Source organism: Myotis daubentonii, chromosome 3, assembly GCF_963259705.1.
Source record: "Myotis daubentonii chromosome 3, mMyoDau2.1, whole genome shotgun sequence".
In the NCBI taxonomy this organism is placed as follows: Eukaryota; Metazoa; Chordata; class Mammalia; order Chiroptera; family Vespertilionidae; genus Myotis; species Myotis daubentonii.
The window spans coordinates 43657687-43671946 of NC_081842.1; the positions used below are offsets into that span (position 1 = coordinate 43657687).

The 14260-nt window shown below is 38.8% G+C and overlaps 1 protein-coding gene across 6 annotated transcripts in view; it reads left to right on the forward strand.

Annotated features, from left to right (window-relative positions):
• Positions 1–14260, forward strand: part of VPS8 (VPS8 subunit of CORVET complex) — a 268045-nt gene that overhangs the window by 27773 nt on the left and 226012 nt on the right. For all 6 annotated transcript variants that reach the window (XM_059687232.1, XM_059687237.1, XM_059687235.1 and 3 more), the window contains exons 5-7: positions 1627–1720; positions 5256–5288; positions 6230–6284. In XM_059687232.1, coding sequence (XP_059543215.1) covers positions 1627–1720; positions 5256–5288; positions 6230–6284 — 182 coding nt within the window. The remainder of the gene's footprint in view (positions 1–1626; positions 1721–5255; positions 5289–6229; positions 6285–14260) is intronic.

Genomic DNA, 14260 nt, shown 5'->3' on the forward strand with positions numbered 1-14260 from the left:
AACAGGCAGGACTCTCACATCTCTGTCTTGCTCTCTTTCTCTCAAATGAATAAAAACATACTATCAGGTGAGAATTAAAAACAAAACAAAAACCCAATGGTATTTTTCACAGATATAGAACAAACAATCCTAAAATTTGTATGAAACCACCATAATTTAAATGTTTTTGATGAGATGGCATCTTCTTTTTGCCTATATAATAATGTCATGGCACCAGTCTGGACCCTTCTTACCATTTTGCCCTAATCACTAAGCATCTCTCCCCCATCCTCTTGCTTCATGTATTTTGTGTACTCACATTCCTCCCCCCTCCCCCACCACCACGCCTCCCCTCCCCACACACTTTATATTTCTGCTTGTGCTTTTTTGTAGCCTCACAGACTCCTAGGTATTCATCAAGGCCAGATTAGACATCTCTTTTCTATAGCTGTCCCTGATATTCCCCTAATAAACAGGATTAAATTCTGATTTATTTCATTTCTATAGTGTTTTATTGATTTTTCTTCTCTAACATTATCCTTGAATTTTTAAAAAATATGTTTTTTATTGATTTTTAGAGAGAGAGGAAGGGAGAGGAAGAGAAAGAAACATAGATGTGAGACAGAATAATTGATTGGCTGCCTCCTGCACTCCCCCTACTGGGAATTGAGCCCACAAACTAGGCATGTGCCCTGACCAGGAATTGAACTGGTGACTTCTCAGAGCATGGTGTCCCTCAGCCAGCTGAGCCACACCAACCAGGGCTGTCCTTACATTTACCAGTGAACTACTTATTAGTCCCTCTAGCTAGGCCAGTGATGGTGAACCTTTTGAGCTTGGCGTGTCAGCGTTTTGAAAAACCCTAACTTAATTCTGGTGCCGTGTCACATATAGAAATTTTTTGATATTTGCAACCATAGTAAAACAAAGATTTATATTTTTGATATTTATTTTATATATTTAAATGCCATTTAACAAAGAAAAATCAACCAAAAAAATGAGTTCGCGTGTCACCTCTGACACGAGTGTCATAGGTTCGCCATCAGGCTATGAGGTCCTTGAGAGTAGGAACCTGGACTTGATTATTTTTGCATCTCCAGAGCATACTTTTGGTCACACAGAGTAGGTGCTCAATGTTTGGTAAAAGTTTCAAAAATTATATTTTGTATGATGATGAGTAGAGTAAATGAAAGGAGCTGTTAGTAGGAGCAGCAGAGAATGAATAGTGAATGGGGAATTTGAGGTGGTTGGCTGAAGAGTGAGAGGGTGGTTATAGAAAGAAGGAGGGCAAGAAAGGTGGGCGAGGGTAGAAGGCAGGTAGAGGGGATGAAGACATGTAGGGCAGGAGCAGTGCTCTATAGGCAACCTTCTGGTGAGTAGTAGAACCTCTTGCTATATTAAGGTGGGCATGGAAGTGTTTAAATCAGTGAAAAAGGATTGCGGCTTTCTTCATTTTCCTGCCTGACTTCTCTAAGGTTCAATGTGGGTTTAATACAACATCTTAATGTGGAACTATTAGACTCTTTATGCCTCTCCACTTTTCTTGTTTTTAATGTGTGCATGCGTGTGTGTTTCTTTCAAAGCTTTGAGACCCTGCCTTTTCAGTTTTGTTTTTTGTTCTTAAGCTTTTTCCCCCCTTCTTTTTAGGAAGAAGAGGTTACCTGATTCTTTTTCACTCCATGGATCAGTTATGCGACACTCACTTTTGAAGGGAATTTCTGCTCAGATAGTGTCTGCAGCTGTAAGTATTTTGTTCTCTCCCCCCAGCTTTATAACCTGCAATGGCATAATGAAGTAGGAATGAGCATAAAACAAAGCACAGCACTTCTCTTGGCTCAAGGCTTAAGAAAAATAAAATCTGGCTTTCATGGTTTTGTGTGATTATTTTTGACTCGCAAGACATGGCTACACATCTTGACATAGAAATTAGTGCGGCCATGAAATAAAGGTCTGCTCAGAGTCTCGGGTGTGCCTAATGAAATATGGCAGCAAGCCTAAAAGAAACACTATCTGCCTTTTCTTTAAATTCCTTTTCAGTTTAGTTGCCATCTTGTGTATTTGGTGAGTTAGTATTTGTTCTTTTAGTCTTTTCATATGGAGAAATGATTGTTCAGAATCTTTTACAACTGAGTGATTCTTTTTTTAAAAAAATAATTCACAATGTCTTTTCATGTACCTTATTTTACTTACTCTTAGTACTTTGAAAGTAGGGAAAGCCATGTCCTATTTTCAAGTGAGAAGTCAGGTTTAGAGAGGTGATATTAACTTGCCTTACATCATTGGGTTAGGAGAGAGCAGAGTAATTACTTAAAATTGGGGTTTTTGGCTCCAAGTCGAGTGTTTCCTTGTTGTGAAATGGAGGTGGTATTGGTGAATGTGTCCAGTGGAAAATGGCTGGAAGAGAATATCTGTGGTCTTTTCTGAAAATGATTTAGAGCACTGGGTTAATGCAAAAATATTTAATAGTTCACCAAGACAATAGACACTGATTCTGGTATGTGTTATCAAATTTTTCTTTGATACCCCCCCAAGCCTATAGTTTTATGTACTCTTTCAATTTTAGTCTGCTAATTCAATTTATAGATCCTATATATAATAATAATGATAATGATGATGATGATGACAGATTCATACCTCAAGAACTTCGATGTGTTTTATGTTCTTTTCATGAAGTTTAATTGGCACTTTATATATTTGATGTGGACAAAGTTTTGATTTTTCAGGAGCGTAAGTGATTGATACAGAAGTAGCATTATGACACCATAACCGCATTGCAATTTTCAGGTTATTAAAGCTCTTATTGCAGATACCAAAAAAAAAAAAAATGAAGAAAATGTATTCTCTGTGGGCAGTTCGTATACCCTGACCCAGCTCATATATCATGAAGTCAATTTAAATAGAGAGATAGTCAAGCAATGGAGGAAACTTGGGCATTTGTCCTTCCTTTTCTAGGTGGAGAGTAACTCATATTTTCTAGAATGGGAACCACCTGTTGAGGATTACATTTCCATGACGTTTTCTGAATTTAATCCTTATGTAGGTGATGAAATTCATTCCTTTCAAAATCAAGATGAACCAGAACAGTCATTTGACCCACCTGTGTAGTTTTAAAAATATTTTGAATAATGGAGACTGAACTAAAACTCAGACACTGAACAATGATTAGATAAATCTGTTATTTAAAAGGGTTTCTCCTCTTTCTTGAAAAGGAGGAAAAAATTCTAATAAATCCCAGAGTGTTTGCATTCTCTTCTTATTTCATTGCTATGGCTGAGCTCCTTTGGTATGTTAAAATGAAAACTGCTTTTCCTGTGACAGTCTTCATACTCTGCCTTCCTAATTCTGGATTACCAGCTCAATTTAAATTGTATGCTTTTCTGTGATGGTTGGTTTATTAACATGTAAAGCTAGTTATATTTTTGATATCTCTCCTGAATAGTTGTTCAGTAATGCCTTTAGCCATGTGGTTAGTGATGTTATTAGGGCTGCCTGGGGCCTTGATCATCAGGGCTTTGTAATCCACGCCTGGAGAACACTTGGGAGAGATGAAACTTTTAAAGTTATGAACTTCATTGTTTAATTTTGGAACCTCTTCAAAGTAATAGGACATGTGACTATATTTAAAATTAATTCAAACTAAAATTTAAAGGATATTTATTCTTTTAATGATCACCTACAATAAAAGAAATGCCTTAGCACAGTGGTTTTGCAAAATGTGTGTAATGTGTAAGAATATCCTGGAATGATTATTAAAATGCAGATTCCTGGCATCACCCCAGACGTACTGACTTGGAGTCTCTAGCATCACCCCAGATGTACTGCATAGGAATCTGCATTTTTACAGGTATCCCTGGTGATTCTGACGCATCTGATTTTTTAAAACCACTACCCTAAGATGTTCAACACCAGTACTAAAATTCTGTAATCTCTAAAATGCTTTCCACATATGTGGTTTTTAGTTTTTAAAGTCAGCTGACTTCTAATTTCATTATTCAGGTTCCATTTTGAATATTGTTTATGTTCTTCATCTGATATCTCACTCTTTTTCTCTGTCTGGGACACAAATCAATCATTTAGCAAATATTTATTGCATGCTTCATTGTTGAGCATTATGCCAGGCAAACTTTACACACACACATCCATACAAAGTTGGGTATATTCTGCCTTCCAGGACATTGTACATAGCAACCTTGGTATTGCTTCTCCTCATACATATTCCTATGCACTGGAGCAAGTTTCTTAAGTTAGTTCCTGGGAAACTCAATAAGTCAGGTAAAAGAGATTCTTCCTTCTGAGAGATTATGATAACCAATTGACCACATTGATAGAAAAGAAATGCAGAAGTGATATAAAGATCCTGGTTGGAACCTAGAAACCCTGAGTTTGAGACATGGTTCTACCACTTGCTGAATAATCTTGGGCAAGTCAGTTAAACTGTTTGAAACTTCTATTTTCTTAATTTGAAAAATCAGAATAATACCACCTGTTTTATCTATCTCTCCAGGTTTAAAAATCAAATAGTGTAATATATGTATGTGAAAGCTCTTTGCTCTTACAGTACTAATCATTGTAATCCGTTACTAGTATTTAAAGCTATAGAAGCATCAAATTGATACCCTTTATATGATACTTTATATTATACTTTATATTAGTTTGGGACAACTCAGTGACATAGATAGGGCAGTGTTTGCTATTTCTTGAACAGATGAGTGACTAATATCCAGAAAGGTTAGGTGGCTTTCCCAGGATCATACAGTTACTGGTAAGGAGCTGGAACTACCACTTTATTTTTGATTTTCTTATGCTTGAGAACTGACTGACTATAACTTGCTCAGGTTTTATTGAGGGGGTATTGCATAATCTGCTGGATAGAAAACTCCTACTTAGAGGAAGAATATCTTTGGTGTATGTTTTCTTTTTCTAAAATCTTTATGTACTCCTACTATTTTCACCCATCGTATGTGTACTTTATTCACATTATTGAGACTGGAACCTCTTTCCTTTCTCTTTTCCTTTACATTTTCATTTATAATCAGTACCATTCCTGAAGCATCTGTTATTGTAAGTAAAATAAAATGATCTTACTCTCTTGCTCTTGATATTTTGTTCGTATATACAACTTTTGTAGTTTCTCTGACAGGCAAAAACAAAGGTGCTATTTCCTGTCTGAATTGATTTGGATCAAAGTTTATGTAAAGAAAAGGCCTTATACCATTTTCTGTTTTATAATGAGAATATCTTTTCAAGTATTTTTTTTTCTTCTAAATTTCATTTAGGACAAAGTAGATGCCGGGTTGCCTACAGCAATTGTAAGTATACTTTAAATAATTCTTTAAAGATAAGCTTTATATTTGATTGGGTTTTCTTAGATTTATTTTTCTAATGTTTAAAGTTATTACATAAGTTATTGTGATGATAAATTTATAAGTCACTTATTGCCAGTTACCAGATTTAAAATGTATCCCTGTTGACTGTTCTCTTTCTAGTTTATTATTACTCTTCAGGCTTTTGTTTGACAAGCACACAATGGAATAATGATTAGCGTTTTCCAGGTTTATTTGTATGTGGTTTTACTCTGCCCAAGTAAATTTGCTCCTTCTGTGATTTGGCTTCCCTTTGGTTACAGGGAGTGGAAAACAGTATTTGGTAAAATCACTTTGCGGTAAATGGTACATTTAACAGCTCTGAACCCTCTTGCCAGGCCTACCAAGTAAATCTGTGAAGTGATTATAGAGAACTGGGGCATATTGAGAGTACGCTAGTGCCCTCTTTTCCTGACTAGTTCCAGCTGCCTCCTGTAGCTCTTTTATTAGTTAAATGGTGAGGAAGTCGGCTGAATTTTGAACATTTCTGGTGTCTTTTGGCTCCTAGAAATAAACTGGAGAAGAGCTTTCTAATCCCTTCTCCACACCTCATAGCAGATTCTTGATTGGGAAGCATTAGTGCCTCTTACTTTGTCTGGACCTCTGAATTTTTGCTTTAGGGAAGTTAAGTGTCATGCTTTTCTCTAGTATGTTGAACATATACTAGTTTGAGATTATTGCCCTTAGAGTAAATTTAGAGGGAGTCCCAGAAATAAAATGTCCTGCGTTTCATTTCCTGTTTTGCCTCTCAGATGAAATTCTCCTTATTTGTAATAGTTGGTATGTCATTTGTTGCCTAGAGGAAGGAAGATCAGCAAACTCAGCTCTGCTTATTCCAGGATCCTTGCTCCGCTCTCTTAAAATATAACCCTCTCTTTTGTTCTCAGGCAGTGTCCAGTCTGATAGCAGTGGGTACAGCTCACGGATTGGCTTTAATATTTGGTAAATTTTCCAAGCACTTACTTTCTTTACTTTAAATATTAAGTATCCTTTTGGGTTTTAGAATGCCTTTTAATCGTAGTTTACAGAGTGAACTGAACTATATTTTCTTGGGGGGAAAAAACCAGAAGAACTTGAAAAATAGCAGTATTTTTATAGTTAAAAGTTACTTGACTCAGCTTCATTTTGTTGCTTGTTGCAAATTTATTTTCTTTATGAATTTATGAGCTGTCATATCTGTTGACTCTCTGTAGACCTAGACAAAAAGAATACAAAGTTGGAAGGGAGCTTGGGTTGTGATATTGTCTGCCTTTTGTTGGTGGTGAGTGGTAGGGTGATTTTTTTAATCCTAATTCATATCTGAGTAATAGGTATTCTAGAAGATCTTCAGGAAAGAGGTTCTTGGGCACTCTCAGTCATTTTTAGTAACTCTCACTGACAATAAATTCTTTTTATTTTCCATTGTAAATCCCCTACCATAAACTGATAATTTTTTTAGCCCTTAATCAAATTATTTTCTTGGTTGAGACAAGAACTTAACTAGTTTCATTTATAAGGAAGATATTAATCTTACTTATTTTCTCATTTTTTTTCCTATCTGAGACTAACCCCTGTTTCATTAATCTTTCTTTGCTTTTGAATTCAACACTACTAGAAGAACATTTTGTTTTGTTGTTTTTTTTAATTTAAAAACTATAAACATTTTTCTGTCATTTTTAGTGTTCTCTGGATCTTAAGTCTTTTTCATCTCAAATGGAGTTCCTGATGACACTGTATTTCATTAAGAAATCCACAGGATATTATAGAAGGATTACTGGGGGATACTTTAATAGCAGAACCACAATTTGGTCTTTGTGGGCCTTACATCTTTATTTACTACTAGAGGCCCGGTGCACAAAAATTTGTGCACTCGGAGGGAAGGGGGGGGATCCCTCAGCCTGGCCTGTGCCCTCTCGCAGTCTGGGACCCCTCGGGAGATAACGCCCTGCTGGCTTAGGCCTGCTCCCGGGTGGCAGAGGGCAGGCCCAATCCCTAGGTGCAGCCCCTGGTCAGGCTCAGAGCAGGGCCGATTGGGGAGTTGGGGCGCCGCCGCCTGTCATGCACAGAGCAGGGCGGATTGGGAGGTTGTGATGCCACCCTCAGTCACGCTCAGGGTAGGGCCGATAGGGGGGTTGGGGCACCGCCCCCTGTCACACTCAAGGCAGGGTCGATGGGGAGGTTGCGGCGCCACCCCCTGTCACGAACAGAGCAGGGCCCATCAGGGGGGTTGGGACTCCGTACCCTGTCATGCACAGAGCAGGGTCGATCAGGGGGTTGGGGAGCTCCCCCCTGTCACGCACAGAGCAGAGCCCATCAGGGGGTTGGGGAGCTCCCCCCTGTCACTCACAGAGTAGGGTAGATCAGGGGGCTGGGGCACCGCCCTCTATCACCCACAGAGCAGGGCTGATCAGGGGGTTGGGGCGCTGCCACTGTCACACTCAGGGCAGGGCCAATGGGGAGGTTATGGCTCTACCCCGTCACACACAGAGCAGGGCCCGTGAGGGGCGGGGGGGTTGGGGCGCTGCACCCTGTCACACACAGAGCCGCAGGGCGATCAGGGGGTAGGGGAGCTCCCCCGTATCAGGCACAGAGCAGGGCTGATCAGGAGGTTGGGGCGCCTTCCCCTGTCAGGAACAGAGCAGGGCAGATAGGGAGGTTGTGGCCCCGCCCCCTGTAATACACAGAGTGGCAGGGCGATCAGGGGGTTGGGGAGCTCCCCCCTGTCACGCTGATCCCGGTGCCGGGAGGCCTCTCAGCTCCGCTGATCCCGGTGCTGGGAGGCATATTACCCCTTTACTATATAGGATAGAGGCCTGGTGCATGGGTGGGGCTTGCTGGTTTGCCCTGAAGGGTGTCCTGGATCAGGGTGGGGGTCCCCACTGGGATGCCTGGCCAGCCTAGGTGAGGGGATGATGACTGTTTGCAGCTGGTCACATACCCTTCAGGGTGGGGGTCCCCATTGGGGTGCCTGGCCAGTCTGGGTGAGGGGCTGAGGGCTGTTTTCAGGCTGGCAGGTGATGGAAGGTCCCAGCCGCTCCTTTTTTTCTTTCTTTCTTTTTTTTTATTCTGGGCCAGCTTTAGCTCTGAGGCTCCAGCTCTTAGGCGCTCCGCTCCTGAAAGCAGGTATCTGGTTTGTTTGGGTTCTATAATCGAAACAATGTATAACTCCAGCTCTGAGATCCTGGCTCGCTGAAAGCAGGTTTCTGGGGTTTTGTTTAGCTTCTATATTCGTTATAATGTTTCTTAAACTGCAAGCTCAGAGGCCGGCAAGGCAGGCGGGGAACGTTGGAATCCTCCGTCACTGAAGCAAGCAAGCCTCATGTTAGTTTCAAGCTGCCTGGCTGCTGGCCGCCATCTTGGCTGGCAGTTAATTTGCATATCTTGCTGATTAGCCAATGGGAAGGGTAGCAGTTGTACACCAATTACCATGTTTCTCTTTTATTAGATAGGATACTAGAGGCCCAGCGTGTGAAATCATGTGGCCCCGCCCATCCACGCGCACCCCACCCACCTGTCCACCTGCCCACCCCCAGCCTTGACACCCTAACCTCGAGCGCGCCTGGCCCTGCCCCCACCCCCTCCGGCCTTCTCTGGCCACCTCAAGCCCCGCCCTTGGTCCCACGACTTGCTTTGGGCTGGTCCTGCCTCCTCTGGGCGCCTCCCCGCTTCCGCCCATCTCGGGAGCAATGGGGCGGCTCCACCCCATCATGGCACCGTAGGAGTGCGTGGAAGCCTCCCATCTGCTGCAGAGTTTTGAGCGCCGCTTCCTGGTGGTGCGCGCGCTGCGCTCCTTCCCTTGGCAGGTGGGCGGCGGGGTGCTCTGAATGCGAGTGGTGGGTGGCAAAGGACTGGTGAGGACAGGGTGCTACGGGCTCTCACCCCTGCCCTCCCCACCATGGGATGGGCCTGCCTCCTCCGGGCGCCTCTCCATCTCTGTCCTGTCTCTGGAGCAACACAGTGGCTCTGCCCTGCCTCGCACACAGCCTCCTGCTGAACAGTCGTTACGGTGTGAGGGTGTCATGACCATTAGCATATTAGCTCTTTATTATATAGGATTAGTTATTTTCCCGTGTTTTTGAACAATTTGGTTTCCTATTTATAAAATTTTTTATTATACCCAAAGCCTTATTTATCATGTGATTTTTTATACCTAGTGTTTTCAAAGGTGATTGACATAAACATGAATTTTATTGTTTGGAGATGAGAAGAATGGAAATGAAAAATATGATTGGTTCTCTCAAGAGAATTATAAATTTATTTTTTAAATAATATTTTTCTGATTCCATTATTGATATGTGTTCATAATAGAAAATTTAGAAAATGTAGGTGAGCAAAAGGTTGAAAATATTAAATATCAAATTCTTCCATGCAGGAATAGTCCCTAACATTTCTGTATATAGCCTTATAATATTTTTCTGTGTGTGTGTGTGTGTTTGTGTGCGCGTGCATGTGTGTGTGCTTGTGTGCATATACCGACCCCCAAATGGGATCATGTAATTTGTAACTTGCTTTTTTTTTTCATTATAGTGAACATCTATCCATGTAATTATATATTCATCTGTAACATTATTTTCAATGGCTACATAATATTATTTTAGATGGATTCACCATAATTTACATAATAATTTCCTACTATAAGACATTTAGGTTGTTTCTAAACAGTATAGTGGTAAACATCTTTGCTACTGCATTTTTGTACATGTGATTACTTCCTTAGAACAAATTCCTAAAAGTCCCAAGTCATATCCCGGGTCAGGGTATGAACATCTTAAACATGCCTAATATGTATTGTCTAGTTGCCTTCCAGAAAGTTTTACCAGCTATCAGGTGTAGGAATGCTTGTTTTCCTATGGGGACCATAGTGGGTATTGGATTGATAGGATTTTGGGAAAGGATCTTAAAAGGTCATTTAGTTCAGTCCCCTTATTTTACATATGAGGTGATTGAGAACCAGAGCGGTTAAGTGACATGCACAAAGCCAAGGTTAGAATCAAGGAATATGGAATCCTAGATCAGTGCATTCCCCCCATTCTGAGCAATTCTCCTGTCCTGAGAGAAAAGGAGGCCAATTCCAAGATATATGAAGAAAAGAAGAGCTAAAGTGAAAGTGGATAGAATATAAGGCATATATTTATCTGTCAGCAGAATGAATGTTGAGTTTTTGTTACCACTTACCATTATTTTTCCTCAACTCTATCTGTTTTAACATTCCCTCCTTACCACGAAGTTATAAGAATATGTACCTGCTTATAATCAAACCCATGTAGAGATTAATGCAACAAATTAAAATGAATATAATTAAAACAAAAACTAACAAAGGTGAAGAGTATATTATCTTTTGCTAATGTCTCCTTAATTTCCTTGGGCATGCTTCCTAATTTTCCTTAAATCCCAGCAGCTTTCTGATGAAATAGTAGTCTTATTATCAGTTAATGGAAAAGAAAGTATTCTAGAGTGAATATTTTGAGAAATAATCTTAATATTCTGATTGTGCTTTGGGTTTTTAACTATGTGTTAATAAATTTTACTCATTTTTGTAAGAATCATATATTTGGACAATGAGTTTTAACAAATTGATTAAATTTGCTTGAAAACCTGGGTAGAATAATAATACTATGAAGTGTCTGGATTGAAAACTTGGGTTAAAGCTGATTGTTTTAAACATCTTCATTGATGATAGGATAAAGTGTAGAAGGAAGAACCATACTTGTTTAATTAGTAATAGATTCCCCATTGGAATAGTGACCTGGGACATTAAAATAGTAATCATTATAAGCTTTATAAAGAATGATGTATATTGTTTATTCTTTTTTTTTTAATTGTTTAAACTATTACATATGTTTCGCCCCCCCCCATTGATCCCCCTCACCCGGCCACTCCCATCCCTGAGGGCAAGCCCCCACCGCCCCAGTGTCTGTGTCTACTTCTATGTTGCTTATTCGTGTGGAATTATAGATATATGGCATTTATTGCGTATCTTGGATCTTACCTATATGAGGATCTCAAAAATTCAAATATTAATAAAGATGTTTCCCTATCCCAAGGTCCTTAGTTTTCCATTTTTTCAGTTGCTAGCATACTTTAGTAGACTGTCTTCTTGGGGGAGGGGGCGAGTTTTGTTTTGTTTTTTTAGAGAGGGGAAGGAGGAGGGAGGGAAGGAGAGAGAGAGAGACAGACACAGAGAGAGAGACAGAGAGAGAGACAGAAAGGGAAACATCATTGTGAGAGAGAGCATCGATTGAGAGGGAAGGAGAGAGAGAGAGAGAGAGAGAGAGAGAGAGAGAGAGAGAGATTGAGAGAGAGAGAGATTGAGACATCAATGTGAGAGAGAACATTGATTGGTTGCCTTCTGTATGTGTCTGGACTGAGAATCGAACCCCCAACCTTTCAGTAAATAGGATGGCTCTCCAACTAACTGAGCCACCCAGCCAGGATGAAAATTAATTTTGTTTTTATCAAACCTAATGAACTTGGATTTACTTACTGTGCTGTAATTTGAATGTTATGTCTTTTCTCTTTTCCAATAACCAATACCCAAATATAACCATAAACTCTAGAGATGTCAATTAATCACAATTAGTATCCTTCTTATAGATAACTATAGTTTGTCATTTAAACTCTTGAAATTTTACCTGTCTTTTCTCTGAACTTTTGATCTGATCTCTTGCTTTCTCTCTTTTGATCTTTTCTCCATGGATTCAAAGGAAAAGGTATAGTAATTTTGGTTTGCATGAGTGACTTTTTCTCTTTTGACCTTTTAATTTTGAAAGAGACTGCTATCAATTAGTGCCCTCTTATGAAGTGCTCATGGAAGAAAACCAGCTAATTGAAAGTTAAAACAGAGAATTGTTAAAAATTATAAATTTATGCATACCTTAGATGTTTTAACTGAAAATATATAAATATTCATTTCCCCCTTAATCTTTTGATATATACCAAAGCCTTTACTTTGAGTTTGTATCTGCCAGATGGAGGTCTGCGGCATCTTTTTTGGCATAAACTGCATCAATAATGGGTCATGCAAAATTTGCACTTTTAATTTTTTAAAAAAGAGGTAAGAGTGTAGGCACCTGTGAATTAATCAAATACAAAATACTAGGTTTTCATAAAGCTTCTATTGAATCTTCTGCAGTTATCTTGCACACATCCTATTTTATGATAATTTTTAAAGCAATTTATCTTTACCAAGTTTCTCTAAAGCATTCATTTAGTTTTCATGGAAATGATAGCCCTTTCTTTTTCATTCTATTTCATCAGTTTATATATTTTTAATTAAGTTTGTAAAGTACAGTAACATGAGTGGCATGAATGGCATGAACAAGTTTGGGAATGAACACAAATGACTCTTTGTAAGGATCAGCATTCCGGAAAATAGCCAGTGAGCCATGGGGATTCAGTGTTATCTGGGTTCAGTCAGTAACCTTTCCAGAGGGAATGAGAACTTTAATTCTGTGTGTTGGTTAGATGGAGGTCAGGTAAAAGTGTTTTTGCTGTTTTATAATCATTGATGAAAAATGTTTCTTAATATCTCTTTGCTTCTCCTTTGGTCTTAGAGAATATTTTAATGTACTCAAAGGATAAGAAAAGAGTAATACTGAAGAATGATGAATACTGCCAATAACAGCAGAGCTCTACACACACAATTAAATTTGATTCCTTCTTGGATCTAGGTATTTCCTACTTTGACAGTCTTTAGTAACTAGTTAAAACAAATTAGGGGCAAAAAAAATTATAGAGGATTGGGTTAATTTTGGTACATGGAAAGAGAAGAAAAATTCTGGGAGTATGTTCACATTTAGATTTGATAGCTATTATAGGCTTTATGCATTATTTGTGACTTTTCTTTGCTATTCAGCACATTACTCTTAAGCCCAGAATATACCGAGGAGATCTACCCTAAGTGAAGTATACTTTGAAAGGTATGCTAATAAAAGAAATAGGTATAATTCATTGCAGTGCCAAATAAATGTGCTTTTGGTGATACCTGGGCTACAAGTTCTTTTAATTAATTGGTAATCTATTTATTGTTAATAATAATCTCTTGCATTTATACCATTTTGTACTTCTGCTCATTTAAGCTGTATGCCAATTTTGTGAAGTTTATAGGAAAAAAGATAGTTTCATTTCCTATTTCTTGTCCAGCTACAGTGGGAGCCTTGATTTACGAGCGTCCCGACTAATGAGTTTTTTCTCTCAGCTGATTTTTTGCATTGAGTTGATAGAGTAATTTGAGTTAACGAGCTCCTTAACGAGCTTGGTCTTGGAACGAATTAAACTTGTAAGTCAAGGCCCCACTGTATTTGCTTCATAAGGACCCACTCCAATTAACACACACAAAAAACTAAGTTGACAGTGCCAACCAAAAGTGGCTTTATGTGAATTTGTAAAAGATGTTACTAATTTAATCCTTTCACCCCAATGATAGACAAAGGAGAATTCTGAGAGTAGGGGGAGAATAGAATGTTTACATTTAAATTGAGATCAAGAGCCCCTGGAGAGTAGAGCACTGATTTTCATCTTTCTTGCTTCTGTCCATGTAACTACAGAATTTAAGTGTTTGAAAGAAGTTTTATTTTTATTTTTGTAACTTTCCCCAGAATTGTCCAGAATTACTTGGACTATAGAGTGTTTAGTTAACTCTAGCAAAGAAACCGCTCCAATAAGACTATATTTTCCTTTATGTATAGAAATCTTCCTCTTTTGAATTTAGTCTAAATTCTATAATAGCTAGTTTGTTAATATGGTACTGTAAAAATAGATTGTATAAAGCCAGCAATAAGAATTGATAAATATCTTTTGGAGTTAAAATAGGTTATATTTTATATATTGTGCATCACTTCATAGCCATGTGATCTTATAAAGGGACATTATCAATGTATTATAATTCACTATAATGTATTATAATGAATACATTTTAAAAATCGAGAAAAAATTGAGAT